At 45.5% G+C, this 15,259-nt stretch overlaps 1 protein-coding gene across 5 annotated transcripts in view; it reads left to right on the plus strand.

Moving 5' to 3' along the window:
• PLCH1 (phospholipase C eta 1) overlaps nt 1–15,259 on the plus strand; it is a 145,646-nt gene that overhangs the window by 9,586 nt on the left and 120,801 nt on the right. For all 5 annotated transcript variants that reach the window (XM_081007715.1, XM_081007710.1, XM_081007713.1 and 2 more), the window contains exon 2: nt 14,551–14,668. In XM_081007715.1, the coding sequence (XP_080863841.1) occupies nt 14,590–14,668 (79 nt within the window). In that variant the 5' untranslated portion in view covers nt 14,551–14,589. The remainder of the gene's footprint in view (nt 1–14,550; nt 14,669–15,259) is intronic.

The raw sequence follows: 15,259 nt of genomic DNA on the forward strand, positions 1-15,259 counted from the left end.
CACTTGCCTCTGGGGACATATTCTGATGGCTGGTGATTAGTTTGTGACATAATGACTATTATTTAGCATTGGGCTTTCTGACACTGCCTTCCTTACAGGGGGGCCCAGACAGTTACTGGGGAGATGCAAGCTTCTTCAGGCACATCCTGGCAGAGCCAGGTGGTATGTCCTCCCTGCTGGCACAATAGAGTCAGCTGCATGCTCTTCCCTTTCAGCTGATAACCAGAGGATGTCTTTGCCTCCCTGGGGTCCACGTCCCTCCTTTGGGGGGCCTTAAAGTGCGGCTTCCCTTTTCCTTTGTATTGCTTGCCCCTGGGGCAAAGACACCAGTCAACACTGCCAGGCAGGCCATCTGTCTTTGTTTTCTCCTCGTTACATTAGGAGAGGGTTTTAAGTAACCTTAACGGGGAAGGAAAGAGAAGCAGACTGCTTGACAACCCCAACTCTAGAGAGGACCTATCGAGATCAAGATCACGTGGGAACTTGGCCTGCATACACACCATACTTTTAAAGCACATGGTTTCGCCCAAAGAATAATGGAAACTGTAACTTACTCCTTACAGAACTATAATTCCCGACACCTTTGAGAACCCTGGGAGCTGTCGTTTGTTAATGGTGCTGGGAATTGTAGCTCTGTGAGGGGTAAGCTATAGTTTTCAGGATTCTTTGGCAGCCATGTGCTTCAAATGTTTGGTATGTCCGGTGCAGTGCGCACACAGCAGAATGACCTGGTAAAAGCCTAAGGTGCTAGAATGGACTGTGGGAGAATGCCATGTTTGAAATCTCGCTATTTGAAAAAGGAAAGTGGCAGCTCCCCCCACCCCAGCCCTATTGCATGGTGGTGCTGTGGGTTAAACCACAGAGCCTAGGACTTGCTGATCAGAAGGTCGGCGGTTCGATTCCCTGCAATGTGGTGAGCTCCCGTTGCTCGGTCCCTGCTCCTGCCAACCTAGCAGTTCGAAAGCACGTCAAAGAGTGAGTAGATAAATAGGTACTGCTCTGGCGGGAAGGTAAACGGCGTTTCCGTGTGCTGCTCTGGTTCACCAGAAGCGGCTTGGTCATGCTGGCCACATGACCCGGAAGCTGTACGCCGGCTCCCTCGGCCAATAAAGCGAGATGAGCGCCGCAACCCCAGAGTCGGTCATGACTGGACCTAACGGTCAGGGGTCCCTTTACCTTTACCGTTAGGCAGACTGAGGCACCTGCCTTAGGTGGCAGATTCTGGCTAGCAAGGAATGGTGGCAGGTAAATGTGGGAACACAGAACTTTATAGGGCATGCAGCTTGCCCTGTGGTCCCTCATCTAGTCTGTGGTGTTCAGGTGCTGAGGAAGATGCTGTCCCATCATTCTGGTTGTAGCTCAGCCGGTTTCGGTATGGGGAATGGGGAGGCTGGCCCTGGTCAGTGGCAAAGGTCTTCACTGCTTTCCGTTGTGCATGCTTTCTGCTTGTATTTCTCCCGCACCCATGGAGCGCATCTATGCGCCCTTAACCAGTTCACTCTTAATGTATATGAGGAGCCATAAGTCAATCCTGCATCTCTGTGTTTCTCTCCCCCATGATACATTCACTCATGATACATGCCCCCCTTTGTACTGTATTAACTCACTTCATGAAGCTGGAACATACAGCCTTGTCCAAGATGCAGCAGTGACCTGGAAGTAATAGAGTAACCTCCTTGTTGATCTCTCTTTCTCTTTCTCTTTCTCTGCTCTACTCTTCAAAAGGGTTTGCAAAACCTTGTTTTGCTCTGTGAATGTTCTTTCTATAGTTGTGAATATATTGTTGTGTGGTTGTTTTGCAGCAAGATTTAGACTACCTAAAAAAAAAAAAAAATTACTTTATACTTTTATGGTAATTTTGAGGAACCTTGTAGTTGTCCAGATATTATTAGACTACAGCTTTCATCGTTCCGAAGTGTTGGCCTTGCTGGCTGGGGCTTGCAGCATTGCTCTTTGGTTCATTTGTGGCTATTTCTGGGACACTTTGCAAAATATTGGCCAAGAAAAGGAGCTACTCTAATTGGAACGTATTCTGTGTCTTTGTGTGCCTGCTGTTTCAGCTGGGTTGTACAGACTTGGGCTCTGGCAGTGGGAAAAGAGAGCGTTAAATAGCCATCTGTGCCGATCAATAGGATTCCCTGCTGATCAGGCAATATATTTGACTGATAGAATTGAAACAAAAGATGGGGGGTGGGAGGCATTGAAGGAAGAGGAGATTAGTTATCTCCTCACCCAGTGAGCCTCTCATTTTAATGCATTTAAGCTCTTTGAACCTTAGCAAAAAGATGAGACGAGGATTATGACTCTGTTTTCAACCTTGTTGACAATTCCTCCACCCGGTCTGAGCTACAGTACAGTGGTACCTCAGGTTACATACGCTTCAGGTTACATACACTTCAGGTTATAGACTCCACTAAGCCAGAAATATTACCTTGGGTTAAGAACTTTGCTTCAGGATGAGAACAGAAATTGCGCGGGGGGCGGTGTGGTGGCAGCGGGAGGCCCCATTGGCTAAAGTTGTACTTCAGGTTAAGAACATTTTCAGGTTAAGAACAGACCTCCAGAACGAATTAAGTTCTTAACCCGAGGTACCACTGTATCTTTCAGGTTGCATGTGGCAGCCAAGGAAGCATTCCTAGGGCTGTTTGTTCCTTGAAACAGTTCAGAAGCCTAATGAGCCAATTCCCCCTCAGCTGCTCCATCATGTACCTTCTACATAAAACATAAGCGACGCGGGTGACACGGTGGTCTAAACCAGTGCTTCCCAATCTTTTTCTGACCATGGCCCCCTTCCGACCTTGTTTCCTTCCTGTTCCCCCCGGGCGTAGCCCAGGAGGGGCAGGGCAGGGCAGGGGGCAGCTGCCCCCATAAGTAAAAATCAATACAATTTGTTAGGTTCTGCCCCCTTACAAAAGCCTGCCCCCCCCCAAATTCCTGGCTACACCCATGCCCCCCCCCCCCCAGGCTACCGGTAGAAAAGTAGATCTTTAAATGTTTTGTTTGTAAATAGAACATGGTTTATTTATATTTTTTAATAATTTATACAAAATACAATGACATAAAATGATAGGAATGTAATGAAAGATGGTTGAAGCAGAAAAACATAGAATCATGAAGCTGGAAGGGACCCCAAATATCATTTTTCTAGTGCAGGGGTCAGCAAACTTTTTCAGCAGGGGGCCGGTCCACTGTCCCTCAGACTTAGTGGGGGGCTGGACTATATTTTTTTAAAAAAAGAAAAAGGAATGAATTCCTGTGGCCCACAAATAACCCAGAGATGCATTTTAAATAAAAGCACACATTCTACTCATGTAAAACCACGCTGATTCCCGGATCGTCTGCAGGTCAGATTGAGAAGGTGATTGGGCCAGATCCAGCCCCCAGGCCTTAGTTTACCTACCCATGTTCTAGTGCAGGGGTCGGCAAGGCTTACTGGGCATGGGCCGGATCACTCACACTCCATGGACTGGACCAGCACAGTGCGACGCTGGAAATCGCGTCTGCCCATGTCCGTGGCGCCGGAAATCGCTTCTGCGCATGCCTAGATGCCAAAAATCATGCCTGCACAGAAGCGATTTTCGGCATCTGGGCATGCACAGAAGCGATTCCTAACACCACGGACATGCGCAGATGTGATTTTCAACGTCTGGGCATGCACAGAAGTGATTTCTGGAGCCCATGGGCCGCAGGTTGGGGACCCCTGTTCTGGTGCAACCCCTGCAATATAGGAAACTCAACTAAAGCATCTATGACAGCTGGCCATCCAACCTCTGCTTAGAAACCTGCAAGGAAGGAGAGTCCAGAACCATCCAAGGGAGATCCATGTTCTTTGTATTATAAAAAGTAAACAACACTTATTTGACACAGAGGCGGAAACCTACAGATACTGTCCAAAAGGTGCACAGGGAGTTCTGTAAATACGGGAGAATTTTAAAAAGCAAGTGGTCCTCACTGACCTGGTGCAAAAAGATATTGTCATCCGGAGGAGCCCGGGCTGCCTAGATATCCCCCTTCTCCTTCCCCATGTGCTGTTCTGGGGGTTCTCCCAGCTCCTCACGAACCACTATTGGGGGGTGTTGAGGGATGCAGGGGGAGGAAAAAAGGGAAAAGCCCCATTGCACAGGCAGAAGCCCTCATGTAGGGCTTGCTCTGATGGAGGTTGTCAGGCAAATCTTTCCCAGTAGTTTCTTAGCGTAGTTTTCTTTTTGTCAGATGGGCCTCAGAAAGATTATAGAAAAAAGAAGGTATTTATTTAAAAGAAGCTGAGACCTAGGTTTTGAGGTCTGGAGTCTGTGCTCAACATGATTTCAGATCCTTATTCGTAAACATTATCTCAGGCATGGACACTTCATCAAGCCTTGGGTGTGAAGTCCAGTGGTGAGTTAAAAGATGTTCCTGGAGTGTGCAGATTGCTTATACAGTGGTGCCTCGCAAGACGAAATTAATTCGTTTCGTGAGTTTTTTCGTCTAGCGAATTTTTCGTCTTGCGAAGCACGAAATCCCATAGGAATGCATTGAAATTCAATTAATGCGTTCCTATGGTCAAAAAAAGTCCAAACAAAGCCAAATTTGGTACAACAAGAGTTTATTAAGTGCTCTTTAAAGTCACACATACTGTAAAGAGCATTTCAAAAATTGAAGGAACAATAAATTAAGTTTCTAAACATGACAGAAAAACATTTAAAAATCAACAAAGTGTACAGTACATTTTCTAAGACTCTGGGGGACAACTCGAAGAAGGTTCCTCTTCCACTCTTTGCTTCTTGCTGAAGAACCACCCACCACACAGAAATTCAAATCCAGAATTTTTTTTAAAAAAACAGCAGAGTGGCCCAATGGTCACAGAAAATCATAAAAATGCAGAAAAAAACCACACAAGCTTCCAGATTCTTGCAAACCCCTCCTTAACTGTTCCCCCAGCCACCCACCACACAGAAATTCAAATCCAGAATTTTTTTAAAAAAACAGCAGAGTGGCCCAATGGTCACAGAAAATCAGAAAAATGCAGGAAAAAAAACAAGCTTCCAGATTCTTGCAAACCCCTCCCCAACACCAAGTCCTTGAATTCCAAACACCCCAACCCAAAATCCAAACCCCCCCCAAAAAGTTTTAAAAGTTTAAAAGAAGTTTTGGAAAAGCTTCAAAAATCACCAAAGTCTTCAAAAACCTCAAAAAAGGCTACCACACCGCGTTCTATCAGTTGCTCCTCGAAGTCAAGTCACAACTGTATTAACGGTGTTAAGAAAAAGGAAACAAACTTGCAAGACGTTTTCGTTTTTCGTCTTGCGAAGCAAGCCCATAGGGAAATTCGTCTTGCGAAGCAGCTCAAAAAACGGAAAACCCTTTCGTCTAGTGAGTTTTTCGTCTAGTGAGTTTTTCGTCTTGCGGGGCACCACTGTACAGACATAGGGTCCACAGAGATGACATATACACAGCAAGGTTAAAAACCTGGTCTTAAATCAGTTTGTTGGGGATACAAAAGTGTGTCTAGGTGACTTTGCAAGATGACCAGTGAGATGGGGTCAAAATGAGGGGATGGAGCAGATGGGTTAAAATCCGGGTATGTGTGTGTGCTTGGCTGTTGGGGAGAAGCTTTAGGCGAGAAAATTTCCATAATGTAATGGGACAGGTTCTGGTTAGAGGTTGATTGGGGCACCTCAAGTAACAAGAATGACTCATTTGCGGATGGTCCTCCTGAATGGACCTTTGAAGAATAATGACTGTGGCTGGTGGCTTCCTGGTGAGTCTTGTCTGCAGACTCTATTGTTCTGTGGGGTTTGCATCTTCATTTCTATGGAATTCCTGGTTTGTTGAGGATGCTCGTCTCCAGATGCAAGGGCTTTTTGATACAAAACCTGTATCTGGTGACCTTTTGCTTACAAATCATTTTACCTTATTGCCAGTATAGTAGCCTGGCTTTCTGGTGAATCAAATGAAGTGTCTGGATCCTTATTGGCAAGAAGGTCAATGAGGTCAAGACAAAAGGATCTTTTCCCAGGGTCTTTTGGCTTAGGTAAATCCATCTTTAGTTCACTCTTGAACGCAAGATGGAGACTAGCAGCTAAAGCCTCCTAACTGGCCACAGGTTTCCCACCCCTTGCCTAAGTGGTCTTCTTAAATATTTCCCAGAAAACAATCCCTCTCTCTTCCTATACTGTGATTCTTTGTGTGTTTTCCCCAACGGCAGGGTCACTGATATTCTGTTACAGACATCTTATCCCATCTATTGGATGGCAAAAACTAATTAGGCTAGTTCAGATTCTTTTAGCATTTAATCACAGGGTTCTGTGGAGACACTGAGTTATTATAGTTGGTTTAAATCTGGTTGATTTCATCTTGATTCTTTGACCAGAAGGCTCTTGTTTTTGCTGTTGTGGATGTTTTGTTGTTGTAATTTGATGACAACAAATTGTACATTCCCTCTCTTGCTGTTTTCAGGCTTGTCTAGGAGGTTCTTTTGACCCAGGAAGGCTGCAAGAAGCGTCCCTTAATCCTCTAGCCCAGCTTAACATGCACACGTTACTTAAATTGTTCCTAAATAACTTCCTTTTGCTTTGGAACAGGACAAGGCTTCCAGGGAGAGCGTGATGTGATTGGCAGTAATATTGTCTAAATTAAATGTGCCTCCTGCCTCTTTGATTTCTGGGAAGTAAGAACAGAATAATAGTTGGTTCGTAGCATCTTGCAGCCTCTCTAGCCATCTTGGCAGTAGATTCAGCATAGAATCATAGAATCATAGAGTTGGAAGAGACCACAAGGGCCATCGAGTCCAACCCCCTGCCAAGCAGGAAACACCATCAGAGCACTCCTGACATATGGTTGTCAAGCCTCTGCTTAAAGACCTCCAAAGAAGGAGACTCCACTACACTCCTTGGCAGCAAATTCCACTGTCGAACAGCTCTTACTGTCAGGAAGTTCTTCCTAATGTTTAGGTGGAATCTTCTTTCTTGTAGTTTGGATCCATTGCTCCGTGTCCGCTTCTCTGGAGCAGCAGAAAACAACCTTTCTCCCTCCTCTGTGTGACATCCTTTTATATATTTGAACATGGCTATCATATCAGCCCTTAACCTCCTCTACTCCAGGCTAAACATGCCCAGCTCCCTTAGCCGTTCCTCATAAGGCATCGTTTCCAGGCCTTTGACCATTTTGGTTGCCCTCCTCTGGACACGTTCCAGTTTGTCAGTGTCCTTCTTGAACTGTGGTGCCCAGAACTGGACACAGTACTCCAGGTGAGGTCTGACCAGAGCAGAATACAGTGGCACTATTACTTCCCTTGATCTAGATGCTGTACTCCTATTGATGCAGCCCAGAATTGCATTGGCTTTTTTAGCTGCCGCGTCACACCGTTGGCTCATGTCAAGTTTGTGGTCAACCAAGACTCCTAGATCCTTTTCACATGTACTGCTCTCAAGCCAGGTGTCACCCATCTTGTATTTGTGCCTCTCATTTTTTTTGCCCAAGTGCAATACTTTACATTTCTCCCTGTTAAAATTCATCTTGTTTGTTTTGGCCCAGTTCTCTAATCTGTCAAGGTCGTTTTGAAGTGTGATCCTGTCCTCCGGGGTGTTAGCCACCCCTCCCAGTTTGGTGTCATCTGCAAATTTGATCAGGATGCCTTTGAGTCCATCATCCAAGTCGTTGATAAAGATGTTGAATAAGACCGGGCCCAAGACAGAACCCTGTGGCACCCCACTAGTCACTCTTCTCCAGGATGAAGAGGAACCATTGATGAGCACCCTTTGGGTTCAGTCAGTCAGCCAGTTACAAATCCACTGAGTGGTAGCATAGTCAAGACCGCATTTTACCAGCTTCTTTACAAGAATATCATGGGGCACCTTGTCAAATGCCTTGCTGAAATCAAGGTAGGCTACATCCACTGTGTTCCCTTCATCTACCAGGCTTGTAATTCTGTCAAAAAACGAGATCAGGTTAGTCTGACATGACTTATTTTTCAGAAATCCATGCTGACTATTGGTGATCACAGCATTCCTTTCTAGGTGCTCACAGTTTGCTTAATGATCTGCTCCAGAATCTTCCCTGGAATTGATGTCAGACTGACTGGGCGGTAATTATTTGGGTCCTCTCTTTCCCCCTTTTTGAAAATAGGGACAACATTTGCCCTCCTCCAGTCTGCCGGGACTTCACCTGTTCTCCAGGTATTCTCAAAGATGACTGCCAGTGGTTCTGAGATCACATCTGCCAGTTCTTTTAATACTCTTGGATGCAGTTCATCTGGCCCTGGAGACTTGAATACATCTAAACTAGCCAAGTATTCTTGTACTATCTCCTTAGTTATTCTGGGCTGTGTTTCCTTTGCTGAATCATTTGCTTCAAATTCTTCAGGTCGGGCATTGTTTTCTTTATCGGAGAAGACTGAGGCAAAGAAGGCATTGAGGAGTTCAGCCCTTTCTGTGTCCCCTGTTTGCATTTCACCATCTTCTCCTCTGAGTGACCCCACTGTTTCTTTGTTCTTCCTTTTGCTACGAACATACCCATAAAAGCCTTTTTTGTTGCTTTTAACCTCTCTAGCAAGCCTGAGTTCATTCTGTGCTTTAGCTTTTCTGACTTTGTGTCTACACGTGCTGGCTATTTGTTTGAATTCCTCTTTGGTGGTTTCCCCCCTTTTCCATTTTTTGTACACATCCTTTTTTAATCTTAACTCAGTTAAAAGTTCTTTAGATAGCCACCCTGGCTTCTTTAGGCACCTTCCATGTTTGCGTCTCATTGGTATTGCCTGACGTTGTGCTTTTACTATCTCCCTCTTAACAAACTCCCAGCCATCATGAACTCCCTTTCCTTTTAGTATTACTGTCCATGGGATCTCACCCAGCACTTCCCTAAGTTTTATGAAGTCGGCTTTCTTAAAGTCAAGAAATTGAGTCCTAGTATGCTTGGTTGCTCCTTTCCGCTGTATAGTAAACTTCAGAAGAGCATGATCACTTGCGCCTAATGATCCTTCCACTTCTACCCCACTAACCAGGTCATCAACATTGGTTAGGACCAGATCTAAAATGGCTGTTCCTCTTGTTGCTTCTCCCACTTTCTGGACAATGAAGTTGTCTGCAAGGCCAGTGAGGAATCTGTTTGACCTTATGCTCTTGGCTGAGTTTGACATCCAACAAATATCCGGGTAATTGAAGTCCCCCATTACTACTATCTCCCTTCCTTTTGCATGCTTGGCCATCTGTTTCAGGAAGGCATCATCTATGTCCTCCGTTTGGCTTGGGGATCTATAGTAAACTCCCACAATGAGGTCACTGTTATTCTTCTCTCCCTTAATTTTGACCCAAATGCTCTCACTTTGGCTTTGAGGTTCTAAATCTTGGATCTCTTCACAGGTATACACATCCCTGACATATAACGCCACTTCTCCTCCTTTCTTGTCTGGTCTGTTTCTCTGAAATAGATTGTATCCCCCCATTATTACATTCCAATCGTGGGACTTATCCCACCAGGTTTCAGTGATGCCTATTATGTCATATTTAGTTTGCTGTACCAAGAGCTCAAGCTCATCTTGTTTATTTCCCATGCTTTGCGCATTAGTGTACAGACATTGAAGTCCATTAATCATTCCCCCGTGTCTCTTATTTAAGGATTTTTTCCTCCCACCACTAGGTCTGCGTGCTGTTTGCTCCATTTGGTCTATGACATTTGGATCATCATCTTCATCAATTGATAGACTCCTACCTTCAGGAGCACAAGCCAAGCTAGATGGAACTGGTCAGGCTGAATATGAATTGCGGGTGGCGCTGTGGGTTAAACCACAGAGCTTAGGACTTGCTGATCAGAAGGTTGGTGGTTCGAATCCCCATGACGGGGTGAGCTCCCGTTGCTCGGTCCCTGCTCCTGCCAACCTAGCAGTTCGAAAGCACAAAGTGCAAGAGATAAATAGGTACCACTCCGGCGGGAAGGTAAACGGCGTTTCCATGCGCTGCTCTGGTTCGCCAGAAGCGGCTTAGTCATGCTGGCCACATGACCCGGAAGTTGTATGCCGGCTCCATTGGCCAATAAAGCGAGATGAGTGCTGCAACCCCAGAGTCGATCACGACTGGACCTAATGGTCAGGGGTCCCTTTACCTTTGCCTTACCACACTAAAAGATTCTTCCAATCTGGAAGAAGCCCAGCGATTTTCAAAGGTTTGCTCTAAGTTATTTTATTATTATCATTTATTAAACTTACATACTGCCCTTCATCCGATGATCTCAGGGTGCTTCGCAAGGTAAAATGCATTAAAGGTTAAACTGAGAATAGAAACAGAGGGTATTTGACTAATATTTGGTGTATTCATGGAGTCCATCTTATAATGGGTTTTGAGGGCTTCTGCAGGGTTTTTTGCTTGTTCATATGTTTATGTGGGGGACGCGGGTGGCGCTGTGGGTAAAACCTCAGTGCCTAGGACTTGCCGATCGTATGGTCGGCGGTTCGAATCCCCGTGGCGGGGTGAGCTCCCGTCATTCGGTCCCAGCTCCTGCCCACCTAGCAGTTCGAAAGCACCCCTAAGTGCAAGTAGATAAATAGGTACCGCTTTATAGCGGGAAGGTAACGGCGTTTCCGTGCGCTGCGCTGGTGCTGGCTCGCCAAAGCAGTTTCGTCACGCTTGCCACGTGACCCGGAAGTGTCTGCGGACAGCGCTGGCTCCCTGCCTCTTAAGCGAGATGAGCACGCAACCCCAGAGTTGGACACGACTGGCCCATACGGGCAGGGGTACCTTTACCTTTACCTTTATGTTTATGTGGCGGCAAAGTATGTATGGCTACCAACGAACAAATAAACAGACAAACGAACAGAAAATAACTAGAATCAGAGAACAGGTTTACATTTCTGGCAGATTTGGTGGATGAGTAATGGCGAGCTGTTTTGCTAGACCTGTCCTGAGAAGCTGGGTCCATCTCTGTGTTGTTTCTCAGTGGGCTGCTGGCTGTAGGGAGACCTGGAACCCAAGCAACAACTTTCCACTCCCTGCTAAAACACCCAATTCTTTCCCTGATTCCCTTCATCCTTTGAACTAAAAAAAAGAGAGTCTGTATCTGTTTCCTTCCTTTCAGTGTGACCATACTTATTGCAATTTATCAGTGAAACCCAGGGTTTTTAGTTACCGTACTTATGCAAGAGGCTCATCAAGTTGATGTTGATGATGGCTTGTTTCCCCCAAATGGCTTTGGATGCTTTTAGTCTGCAATTCCTGTCCTAGGGAAGAGCTGCAGGATGGCATGGTTTGCATGTAAAAAAGTCCCGGGTTCAAGCCAGATCAGGCTGAGAAAGACCTTAAACCCCAGAGGGCTGCTGCCAATCATAGCTGGAGTAGATAGCATTCAGTTAGACGGACCAACGGTTTGTCTATTATGAAGTGCTGTGGCAGTTACTTCAATTTCCCCTCTATTCACATATTTGAAAGCTTGGCCTTAAAAATACCTCCCTTTGCAGGCCTTCATTGAGCAAACTGGATTTTGCAAGGCATCATTTGTAGGATTAAAGAAAAGAGTTCTCAAAAATGAATTGAATGAGATTATGGGAACAAAGGAAGCCTTGTGGAGAGAAATCCAATGGTCAACTTCTTAATGAGTTATATGTTAGTCCCTGAAAATAATAGTGGCAATTGTTTGCATTGTTTGGGGCCCTGGCTTCAAACAATGGACAAAACCATAGAAGCTGATGGAGGGTAATTGTTTTTGTTTTTTTAATGGAGGTGGTTTCCTCCCCTTTTGGTACCAGTATCTTCAGCTTCACATAGATATTTCACTGCATTGGACTTGTTTATGAGTTTGCTCATTATGCGTTTTCATCTCACGAGTAGCTAGCAAAACACCTGCCCCTATGGTATGTCTGGAGGGAGGGCTTGTATATTGTATATGCCGGTATGGGGAGGGGGGGAAATAGATGCATTGCATTTCCTTGAGGAATATGGCTTTACACCATCAGGGATAGAGCAGCCATAAGAGCATCTCCATGTGCAGTTACTCTTTCCATAGTTCATGCAAAGGGGAGAAACTGCAGAGGGATGCATTTGGGAACACCATTGGATAAGGGGCTAAATCTACCCCTTGTATCTCTGGAGCTTTGGTTCTCCAAAGCTGAAGTTCTTAACAGCACCACTGTGGCTTTTGCTTGCATAGCTCCATCCTAGATTCAGTTCTGTGGTCACACTAGATTATAAAGCAGGCAAGTTGTTAAATCCAAGTCCGGAACAGAACCTTCTTGCACACTGAAATGATAGGTCAGTCGGTAGAGTATGAGACTCTTAATCTTAGGGTTGTCAGTTCTAAGCCCCACATTGAACACGAAGATTCCTGCATTGCCGGGGGCTGGACTAGATGTCCCTTGTGGTCCCTTCCCACTCTACAATTCTATGATGTACCCATTATTTTAAGGGTGGGGAACCTGTGACCCCTGACATACCCTACAACATTTCTCCAGTGAAAATAGGGACGTCCCATTCCACAATAATAATTTTACTATTTATCCCCCACCCATCTGACTGGACTTCCAACATATATAAAAACATAATAAAACATTAAACTTTTAAAAAAAACAAATCCCTATACAGGGCTGCCTTCAGACAACTCTTGGGGTGTGTGTGTGTGTGCATAACTCTACAGCCTCCAACATTTCTCCAATGAAAATAGGGGCGTCCTAAGGAAAAGTGGGACATTCTGGGATCAAATCAGAAACCGGGATGGCTTCTCTAAGTCAGGGACTGTCCCTGGAAAATAGGGACACTTGGAGGGACTGCCCTGATTTGCTGTTGGACTCCAGCTTTCTTCAGCCCCACCCAGCAAGGCCCAGGGATGATGGGAGCTGCTGTCCGAAAACATTTAGAGGGCCATGGGTTCCCCAGCCCTGTTGTAACACAATATCTCAGTCTAGGTGGAGACTGTTGCAACTTTGCATTTTACAGCTCACCTGGCAGCCATAGACAACAGGGGATTTAATGCAGAGAAATAAGCAGGCTTGTAGAAGAAGAAGGGTGGATCTCTGCAAGAAAGGTCCTCTTGGTTTCTTTGCTTGTTGTGGAGGAAAGGAAGCCCATCCTTTGGCCTCCATCTCTCCTTGGGCTGCCCACTTGGTGGAAAGCAGGCTAATAAATTGCCAATGCTGCATTTTCCTGCTGGCGGAGAAGGGGGCTTGGAGATGCCACATTATACTTCTTTGGCTGGCTAGTAGAAATAAAGAAAGGGCAGGCTAGTACCTTAACGTGTGCTTACTTACGAAGCTGCTTTATTCATCCTGCAAATAGTGCATGAAAGCTAGGTAAAGATAAAGGTAAAGGTAAAGGGACCTCTGACCATTAGGTCCAGTCGTGACCGACTCTGGGGTTGAGGTGCTCATCTCACTTTACTGGCCGAGGGAGCCGGCGTACAGCTTCTGGGTCATGTGGCCAGCATGACTAAGCTGCTTCTGGGCGAACCAGAGCAGTGCACAGAAACACCGTTTACCTTCCCGCCGGAGTAGTACCTATTTATCTACTTGAACTTTGACGTGCTTTCGAACTGCTAGGTTGGCAGGAACAGGGACCGAGCAACGGGAGCTCACCCTGTCGCGGGGATTCGAACCGTCGACCTTCTGATCAGCAAGTCCTAAGCTCTGTGGTTTAACCCACAGCGCCACCCGCAATTCATATTCAGCCTGACCAGTTCCATCTAGCTTGGCTTGCTGAATCTACCACTGTTGTTGTTGTTGTTTAGTCGTTTAGTCGTGTCCGACTCTTCGTGACCCCATGGACCAGAGCACTCCAGGCACTTCTGTCTTCCACTGCCTCCCGCAGTTTAATCAAACTCATGCTGGTAGCTTCAAGAACACTGTCCAACCATCTTGTCCTCTGTCGTCCCCTTCTCCTTGTGCCCTCCATCTTTCCCAACACCAGTGTCTTTTCCAGGGAGTCTTCTCTTCTCATGAGGTGGCCAAAGTACTGGAGCCTCAGCTTCAGGATCTGTCCTTCCAGTGAGCACTCAGGGCTGATTTCCTTCCTCCAGCACCAACAGTGCCACTACCAGAGCATAAAAGTACCTTTTGCTTTGATCTATAGGAAAAGATTGGAGAGCATCCATCACCACACCTAAAGGGCAGCAGGCTAGCTTACGAGGCGCGGGTGACATAATGCACACAGTTCTGTACTCAAAACACCTTGCCTCCTAGTCTGCCAACAGAGACTGGCTACCACCCTCCTCCCTCCCTCCGCTCAGTGGTGAGGCTGGCGTAGGCTGAGATGGGGTGAGAAAGCAATGAATACTTGAATACCTGCATTGTTAAACCCATATCCCTTGCCATGCAAACTGTTTCTCTTCCTGCTTTCTATGAGTGGGCGGTAATTGTGTGAAAGTGACCCTAAGCACCTTGATGATGGGCTAATTGCAGATAACTAGAAGTTGTCCAGCCCCAGCCAATAATTGCTGAAGCATTTTGAGTAAAGCAGGAATTATTGTTTTTTTTAATATATGAGAAATAATCCCCAAAGAATTCTTTTATCAGGACTAATATCACTGAATTGTTCTTCCTTTCAACTTAATAATTACCTTTGCATTACCGGCACTTACCCCTCCTTAATTTTGCAGGAGAATTGTCTTTGATGCTGAGAAGAAACCCTCCTAAGGATGAGTTACTGGAACCTGGATAAGAGAACTTGTCTGCAGTACTGTCGGCATTTTTTGGTGGACAATGGAGTTTTTCATGGTAAGTGGCACCTTACCCCTCTAGCTTCTGCCTTCTCTTGTTTCTTACCTCCCTTTAAGTGTGGCTGAAATTACACAGTGGGGCCTACATAGCAGATGGTCCTTATCTACCTGCAGAGATCCAGCCTAAAGGCTGAATTTTATTCTTAGAAGTGGGGCTTTCTCACTTGCTGGTTTGTTAACACTTTCGTACGCTTTTAGCGGAAGGGGAACAAACCTTTGGGAGCAAAGCAAAATTGGCTGCGTAAGTGTCAGGTGCCTTGTTGACATCATCACGCTGTCATTCCGATAGTTGCACTTTGAAGTTGGAATCTGTTATTTTGTGAATTCTGGTTTGTACTGACCTATCCTGCACTTCCCAGACTAATGTGTGGATCAGAACATACCGTAGTTATCCTTTTGGATTTGGACTTTTCTGAATTTAGCAACACAGTTCTAAGCTTAAAAAAAAAGCCCCTGTCAAAAACTGTTTAGAAATGTGGCTTTTGTGAGCAAATGCATTACAAAAATGTATTAAAATACAAATTTTAGTCTTGATTTTTTAAAAATGCAGATTAACACAGAAGCAGGAAGGAATGACTTTGGCTGCTGT

This window comes from Podarcis pityusensis (assembly GCF_964106645.2).
Source record: "Podarcis pityusensis genome assembly, chromosome: 5".
Classification (NCBI taxonomy): domain Eukaryota; kingdom Metazoa; phylum Chordata; class Lepidosauria; order Squamata; family Lacertidae; genus Podarcis; species Podarcis pityusensis.